Raw genomic sequence first — 9,381 nt, forward strand, 5'->3', positions numbered from 1 at the left:
GTAAATTTTTACTACTAATCTGTAGTGAAAAATGTAGTGGCAGGAATCAACAGTGAGTGGATATGGGATTGCAACAGGTTTTGAAGCAAATGAGAAATCATAAAGGATAGGGACAGGTAGATACGACATCCCAGAATTGACTAAATTAACCCACTTGTCAGGTTCCTCTCCCCTCAAACCCTGCCTAAAAGGGAAAGAGAAATAAATGGTATAGAGACAGAAAGAGAAAGAGTAGAAAAACAAGGAAGGAGTAAAGAAACTAATCCCTGAATTTCATACCAAACTTTCACACCAAAAGAGTAGCAATGAGTAAACCATAGAAGTGTAGGGGTGAGTAGTGATGGGAAAAGAAATAAGAGCAGAAGCAAGCAGAGGGGTAAGGTAAAGTATGGAAAGAAAAAGTAGTGTAGTAGGACCCACTACTAAAAACTAGGTGACATCATCACAGTGCCTAAATGGAGAATTTAGGCCATTGGAAATCAGAAATGAGGAATCAATTTTTACTGTTGGGATTCTGCCTGAAGATTTTCACAAAGATTCATCATAATATAGACATGGGAGGAGGTAAGGCATGTTGCCAGTGCAGTGATGGTGTGCTCCTATTTGGCATTGGTGGGTAAGGTGAGTGAGTGGGTGGGTAGACTTGACTTTTGACTTCAAATATAACACAGTCAAAATATGTATAAGCAATAATCAACAATCAATAATCAACCAACACAAACCACATGCTGCAATATGCTTCCAGCTCAGAAAATAGGTTGCACTCACATCTCAGCCTCAAGTAATATAGATTTGCCGTTAAAGAAAAAAAAGTGTCTGGGTGATCATGACCAGAGGGATGCTTTTGGTATATGCTTATGGGGACCCAATATTTTGAATTTTTGTCTATATACAAATTTTACCTACTGGTTTCCCATGAGTGTATTCGTGTAATGACAAGGGGGTGGTTATCTTCTGCTCATTTTTTCATTTGTCATCACTTATCAGAGTTTAAACATGTGGATGAAAATCAAGTGAAAAACTTGAGCATGTCAACAGGCCATGGTCCCCCCACTCTGTTGTGGCCAGACCTGTTTTTATATGGTCTGTTTTGTAGCAGTTGTAGGTTATTGCAAAACTACAAACAGCATGCAATGAAATAAAAGGGAAGAAAGAACGTTTACCATATAACTGACTGGGGTGAAATGTTTAGGCAAAGATGGAAAAAAGAAAGTAAGACATTATACCAAGAAAGAGACAAATATATCTATAAAGAGAAAACAAGCAACACAGTATAACACTCAAGGCTACTTACAATGAATAATCTTTTAGTGGTGTCTGCTTCAATAGACAATGGAAGGAGAGAAAAAAAAAAGAAAAGGAAAATATTTATTAAGAAAAAACTCTACTTTTTTTTATATTACTATAATATAACAGTAAAACAACACTTAAATAGTGTATATAAATTTTATCCTTTTACCTGTTGGCTGACAAACGAAAAGGCAGAATGAGTGATTGATTTCCACCACTGAACCTCTCCCCTAAGTCCATAATTCTGTACAATCAGTGCAAGTTAATTTCTTCTCATTTTATTCCTTCCCTATCTCTCCAACACAGTGGTGATATGGCTTCTGGGCACACAAGTGTCCAAATTTTGGGTACAAAGTGAGGTATATAATATATATCATTCAGGAAAAGTACAGTTTTACTGTCTGAAATTTTTGCTGTGGTACAAACAACTGCTTGTCTAAACGACAAGAAGGTGTTGAGGAAAAAAAAAGGGAGATTGTGACTTATCAATGAGATGCTTTTGATCAAATGATTCATTACACTGAATTACTAAAGCAAATTCCATGCCTTTGGTAACTTGGTGTGTATCTCTCTGTAACAAAGTATTATCTCTCACTAAAATAAATTATTATATTTATTTATGTATCTTGTTATTACACTAAAGCTACCAAAGTTATGAAATAGTAAAGGTAAACCCCCTCACAAAGAAAGAAGAAAGAATAATTAAGCAATGTTTGAGGACCCAGAGGAGAGAAGAGCTTCAACTGATCACTGTGTTTAAACAGTGGCTTCATCAAAGCTTTTAGGATCAATCAAGTTAGTGCAGAATAATTATGCAAAAGAACGACAGGAGTGCAGAATACCTTTATGAGTAATCAAATACTGTGTTCTGTGATTATTGGGGGCCCATAAAGATTTACACAACAGGCCCATTGTGCTATGCTAGAGAAGGAGTCCAGTGTCTAGTGGCTCAATGGCTCTTCAAGTGGGAGGGTCCTCAGATATGTGGTGTTTGGCATTAGCTTCCACATAATGGCCAATCAAAAAAATAAAAGGACTTTACCTGCAGGAGTGGTAAAGTTATGATTAATACACTGCACATAACTTAAAAGGAAAAAATTTAAGAGAAATACTGTGAGTGTATATCTCTTTAATTCACTCGACTTAAAAATACTTTGAAAAGGGAGGGATGAATCTCACCATGGCCTCCTTTAGGATATGGCACACAGTTGGGAACTGAACTTCTTCCAGAAGAATAAGGAACCATATTGATATCACCTGAATCGCTTTGAATCTAGAAACTTATGTCCTAAGGTCTAATAATGATCCAAAACAATATGTATGCTATATTATTTGTGTTGATTATGCCCTCAATGTCATAATAATAATGATCCAAAATAACAACTTCAAAAGATTCTCAGCAAATTAGCAGTAAAGCAAGACTGAAAATAAGATCATAAGATCCCCACCTACAATGTTTAGTACAGGTAAACCTATTAAAAATGTATTGAAGTGATTACTCTTTCCTAAAATAGTAAAACTATTCCCCAATAATTTAGAGAAATAACTATAGGTGCATGCTTCATAAGGAAAGTCCAATATAGCAGGCTTTACACCCAAAAGCTGTAGGCAATAATACTATGTGGGGCCTTCATTGATCTTATCTTTCACATTATCTCAATCTCCACAATGAAACTAAAACTATTCAACCTAAAACTATTCTCAACCTGCATCTCATGGTCCAATTTTTCCTCCACATACATGTGCAGAAGATTACATCCCGTGGTAGAAGTGCTACCCCCCAGTCTCAAGCTTATAATTGAGCACAACGTGTGTAGTCAGAAATTATTGTAAAATCCAAAAGAATCCCACTCATGAGAAATGATAGCACAATCTACACTAATTAGCATTAGCCAAAGAAACCATGCACCCAAGTCCAGAAGCAATCATATAGAAAACATATACTTAAGCAGGTGCATTCATGTATCTATAAGATAACCGAAAAAATACAATTGTGACATGATGATGAATGAATATTTGAATTCTTATGGTAATTCTTTCACTATCCACCAATGAGAAGAAATATTGGGAGAATGAAATTCAGAGCCCCCAGCTCAACTTTCATAGAATAAGTAAGCTCAGTAACCATTGATTACAAAATCAAAAACACAATACCAAACCCTAAATATACCATTTGATATAGCTGCTAAATAAGCATGGAATCAACTTATGCCAATTCTATAAACATCACAAAGAAGCACACAGATTCAAAATTCGTAAAACAAAAAATAGCAAAAACATAACTCAGGTGCTTCCACAGCATATTTAGCCACCCCAGATGCTTTATTTTGGAATATCCAATTATATTTGCTCGGTGCGACGTACATTCAAACCCTTGAATTTCCGGGGATAATTAAATTTCTAATCTGATTCTAGATGACAGGTGGCTAAGCAGGAGAAGACATTCAAGTTGATTTTTTTGATGCATCAGCATCTTCTTCAGTTTTGGAATTTTCTTTCTTCTCCATTACTTGCTGAACACCCTCTTGGTATCCCTCTATAAAACTCTTCATAGCATCCCTATATGCAGAAGCTCTGGTCATATACACACGCTGCAAAGCAGGTCTGAGAGTCTCCATGCCCCCTCTAGCAGCTACAGCTGTACATTAACCATTAAAAGATACATATGGATGGTCAACATCACCATTGCAAACTTATAATTCAAAGCAATGATTTGAAAACATAACCAGAAAAAATGTTGACAAAACCAAAAACAAATATAAAGGACGGGGAGGTTATAAACCATAAAAGTCATCATAGTAATAAAATCTAAACAGAATTTTGCTTCAACAGCAAGAGCTGAGAGTTTAACTCCGTGCTCTGGGGGTGGCACACAAGGTTTTAAATTACAATTACAGTTATTGTAATCTTTGTTATTGAGCAATATTATGGACTAATGCAGTCATTGTTTTGTGAAGCCTTCAAAAACCTTTGCATTGCAATACACAGACTGCAATTTAAAATCATGACATACAAGTTAATGAAAAAATCAGACTAATTGTCCATGTTCATCAAAGAGTGTTTTGGCCATCTGAGGGAAGGTAATCTTTGAGTTGATACCAAGCATCATCCTAATTGCTTTCTTTTGATGTCAGTCGATAATGCACTGGCTATATTAGATTTTGTTCGAGACATATATGGTTGGTTTAAATAATTCAGACAAAAATCTATGAGTACAAATAGACATAAAGCATAAGTAACCAAAACAATTTTAAAAGTCTAGTGACAAACATCATTGTACTTTTATACAATATAATAATCTTAGTTTTAAGAAGCCACTGAATCCAAATGGCATAACAGAATTAAATCAGAGAAATACCAAGATCCTCCAGTGTTGAGGGTTCTTTATCTTTAGTTGTTTTCTTAGCATTAGGTTCATCGGTCACTTCATCCGTCTTGTAGTCATTTGGCCGAAGATCAGGACCTATGTCACGAACCCAGCTAGCAGCATAAAGCCTAGTAGCTCGTTTCAAAACCTGAAAACTGAATGTGAGGTAACAGACTTACTCGACGCGATAAAAGTTGGAAGCATTTATTATTAATGGAAAACGGCATACCCAGATACGCTGCTCCCAGGTCAATTTGCGGCGCTTTTTAAGGTTAGGAGGATTGGGCAAAGAGGATGGAAAAGCAATTTCTTTGAGATCATAGCGCATGTAGTCGTATAGTTTCCTACACACAACTCTAACTTTCATTTCACACCTCCAAAACCAGCAACTAGCAGAAGCAGAGTAGTGAGATGGTTAGAGGGGGAAATGAGACAATGGCTAAACTGGATCATTGGTTAAAACAACTCATGATACAATAGCTATAAAAACTAACCCATTCGGTGTGGTTTTTGTTTCATGTTTTGAAATTTTCAAAAACCAAAATCAGTTTTGGCTGAGTTTTGAAAAAATTTAAAAACTAAAATCAGTTTAAGTTTTGAGAAAACAAAACCAGAAATCAAAGTCAACAAAAACAATCATTGAAATATTGTTTATAAAACCATCAAAACAATATTTGAATAACAAAATGATTGCAACAATAGTGAAGAAGAGCCAAATCAGAATTTTGCAAAGAACAATTAAGAATAAAATAATTGAAAACATATAGGAACACAAACAAACAAAATTTGTTAGCTTTGTTTCAATCTAAGAATACCATGTGTGTATGAAAGTGTTGCCAATAATTCTAATGTTGGGGATTTGTTGGCTTAAATCGTGAAAGCAAGGCCGATCGTGAAAGAAACATCAATAATCTCACGATTGGTGTGTATAAAGCAATACCAAATCAAATTGAAAACCCACTCAACAGTAACAATTGAACCCACAAGATAAAATCATTGAAACAAACCTGGGAGTACGACGTTGCACACAGTAGAAGGAAAACCGGCGATAGCTCTTGAATGGTGGCAGCAAAACTTTTTGCCGGAACAGAGACCAATATAGAGCCTGTTTGGATAAACAGCTTCTGTAAGTGCTAATGTTATGACACAAGAGCATATGCCGTATGAGCTGATAATAAGGTGATAAGCAGTTTGTGTTTGGATAGTACAATAATAAGTACTTGGTGCTACCAGCCAATATGAGAACAGGGTAGCTGCTGGGTAGTAGAATTTTGACAAAAAGATAACACAGGCACCACACTACATGACACTCTTCAAATATATTAGGCAGCAGTCTGGACTGTCTTTTAATCCAAAATAAAAAATAAAAAAAATTGATACGTACTTGATACTTAACTACGAGTTTCCAACAAGTTCCGATTACCGTCCAAATATTACATGAATTTTGAGAGGTACTGAGTGATGTTGTTCCTTTCCTAGTTGGCATTATAACTATATACTAAGAAAACAAAACATATTCAATCTAGACAAACAAATTTAGCTAAGTCTAAAACTAAAACCCTAGATTGCAATAGAACTGATTATGGTGTGCTTGATCATTAAAAAGAATTAAATTCTATTACACAAAAAACAGAACCAGGAACACAAAACAACAGGTAACTCCTCTTTTCACAAACACATGTCAATGTAACTATGTTTGATCATTGAACTCTTACACAAACATACGTATGCATCAACATAATTTGGTGGATATTTCCAAATAGCAAGACGATTTCCACTATCACTTTCTAAAGAATTTCCAAAGTAAAGACGCTCTTCAATTCTTGGATTCTCAATATCTGTTTAAGGTTTGGATGTCGAAATTGCAATTTCTTCATCTCTTCCATCTCTTTAGCATAAGAAATAAAAACCCTAAAATTATACAATGCACAGTGGAGGAAGAACTTACCAAACAGAAAGGAGAGCGAGATTCAAAGATAGAGATAGTAGACAAAGTCACGCAAAGGTTCCGGCGGAAAGCGTGGAAGCGACGGCGACGGCGACGAGCAACTTTGCAGGAGGAGTCGAGAAGAACGTTTGCATTTTTCAGAGGATGAGAAATTCACGAAGCCATGTTAATTTGGCTTAAATTCATGTAAGTTAGTGACTTTTTAAAATTGGTCTCAGTATTAAGACTAATTATTATTATTTAATTTTTTTTGTGTGTTAAAGGATAGAAGTTAAAATTTTAAAAAAATATATTTAATTCAACCTAGATTAATTATTATTATTATTTAATTTTTAGATGTTATTGTAAATGATAAAAGTTAAAATTTTAAAAAATCTAAGAGGGTTTGAATTATGGGCCTTATATTTATAAAAAAGAAGTTTCTTCAATAGGTCACTTATGTTTCTTAATTTATATTTGCAACGTAAATGTATATATTATATAATGGGAAGGATGATTAAATTCAAAAATGAATTGATTATACAATTTGAATTTTTTTCTTCTTCATCTCCTCTAATCTGCATTATTTTTCTTCCTTTGAATCTTTATTCATGGCTACTTATTCAGTTGATAACTTTACCCTTTTCAAATCCCTAATACATAACTTTACTCTGTTGTTGTTTCTAATAATAGGAGATGGGTTTGCAAGCTTCATCACCTAATAGAATTGGTGGTGGATTTTTATTATTCCGTGGTAGCTTTTGGTCTTTATAAAAGTGTGATAAATCATTTTTATGAAAAGGGAAAACAAGGAATAAATAATGAATAATTTTGGGTTTGAAAAAATCCAGGATTTGTATGATGGTTAGGGATAAAGATATGAACACAAATCCAAAATTTTGGATTAAATATTCTTTTGATCCCTATAAATTGGCGTGTTTTTTATTTACTCCATGTAACCTATTTATTTTTTTGGTTTTAGTCATTGTAACCTATTTATTTTTTTGGTTTCAGTCTTTAATCCTGAGTTTGAATTCATATTTGCATGTTCAACCTTCATACAAACCCAAAAAAATTCAAATCGATGAGAACATATGTGTTTGTTTATGAGGTATTCATGTATGTTTATTTAGTGTTCCACCATTTCAAATCATAATCATTTTTTATAGTTTGATTATGTAACTTTATTATTTACTCTTTTTGTTACAATCTTCACCATCACATTCCATTAAAGTTTCATCTTCATGTTTGTTTTTGAAGTAAGGTTTGGATTCTTAGTTTCTCAAAGTACCATGTGATTTTAATGTATGCATGATGGTGAAGTATTTTAAAAAACAAATATGTACACTAATGCTGGTATATACACTTATGCAAGTGCACTCATGCATTTATGTATGTGATTATCATTATCATGCTCTTGGTTCATGAACATCAATTGTGTAAACAAGGGCTGCAGGTGCATGATCTCTCTCAAGAACAAGAACTGAACATCAATTTTCATATATTACAATTTCGATGCAAGAGTCAGTGGCGGAGCCAGATAAAAAAATTTGGGATGGGCGCTAACGTAAAATAAAGATTATAAATAAAATGTAAATAGTATTTTAAATATAACATTAAAGTTAAAATAAATACAAAGTTAATTACTAAAAATTTAAATTACATGACTTAAAACTACCTTAAAGTAATGCTTTACGCGTTTCGAGTGACTTGAAATCGTCAATAATTGACTCTAAACTAATGCTTGCACTAATCTCCCTTTCAATATATACTGCCATGCTATCTCCAAGAAACTCATCATCCATCTTGTTTCTCAACTTAGTCTTAATAATTTTCATTGCTGAAAAAGACCTCTCAGTTGTGGTCGTAGAAACGGAAAGAGTCATGATAAGACGAAGTAGTCTATCAATCAAGAAGTAAGTTTCAGCCTGTCCAGATGCAACCAAACATGAACATAGTTCTTGAATAGTTGATAAATTATTCAAGTTTGATGCTTGACGAGCAACAAATAGAAAATGTTGGAGTTGAAATTGCAAATTATTCTTCTCTTGATCACTAAAATTCATAGGATAATATTTTTCAACTAAAGAACAAATAGTATCAATGTTAAAAGCTTTATATCCATCCTTAGGAGATAAAGAACAAGAAAGAGTTAACAAATTCATTGCCTGCTCACTGAATCTGTTATTCAACTCTTGTAACTGTTTGTCAATGGTAGTGAAAAAGATTTCAACTTTAAAGTAATATTGAATTGTGACTTGATTCTCTTCAAGACGGGAGCGTCCAAATCTTGTTGTTGAATGAACATCATTAAGATCAGTAATCTCAATACCATGCTTTTCACAAAAAGATACCACTTTAGTAAACAATATATCCCAACCATTTTCTCTCAAACCTTGAATAATATATTTTGTTGAACGAACCAAGTTCATAGCATTAACTACATCTTGATTTTTTTTTGTAAGGCTTGACAAAGCATATCTGTTATTCCCATGATTTCTTTCATCAAGTGCAAAATAAATATAAAATCAAATGCCTTCAAGTAATTGTAACAACTATCTGCATCCCCACGTGTATCATAACTTCTTCTATCTTTTGCAAATTTTTTTAAAACTAAACAAGTTGCTTCATACATGTTTATCAAGATATAAATTGAATCGTAATGTGATCCCCAACGAGTATCTCCAGCTCGTTTCAATGTACCAACTTGATTTGCACCTTTACCAGTTACAATCTCATCAATCTTTAACAAATAAGCAATTTCTTCTAATTGGGCAGCTTGTAACTCATCATGACG

The 9,381-nt window shown here is 33.7% G+C and overlaps 1 protein-coding gene across 1 annotated transcript; it reads right to left on the reverse strand.

The window, feature by feature from the left end:
• Window positions 1-3,342: 3,342 nt before the first annotated feature.
• Window positions 3,343-6,819, reverse strand: LOC127125607 (uncharacterized). The gene is made up of 5 exons (XM_051054385.1): window positions 6,606-6,819; window positions 5,665-5,762; window positions 4,887-5,046; window positions 4,649-4,805; window positions 3,343-3,928 (listed from the first exon to the last, which is right to left on the reverse strand). The coding sequence occupies exons 3-5, from the start codon at window positions 5,022-5,024 to the stop codon at window positions 3,735-3,737; spliced, it is 489 nt and encodes a 162-aa protein (XP_050910342.1). The 5' UTR covers window positions 5,025-5,046; window positions 5,665-5,762; window positions 6,606-6,819; the 3' UTR covers window positions 3,343-3,734.
• Between the last annotated feature and the right edge of the window lie 2,562 nt (window positions 6,820-9,381).

Source organism: Lathyrus oleraceus, chromosome 3 (assembly GCF_024323335.1).
Source record: "Lathyrus oleraceus cultivar Zhongwan6 chromosome 3, CAAS_Psat_ZW6_1.0, whole genome shotgun sequence".
Taxonomy (NCBI): Eukaryota; Viridiplantae; Streptophyta; class Magnoliopsida; order Fabales; family Fabaceae; genus Lathyrus; species Lathyrus oleraceus.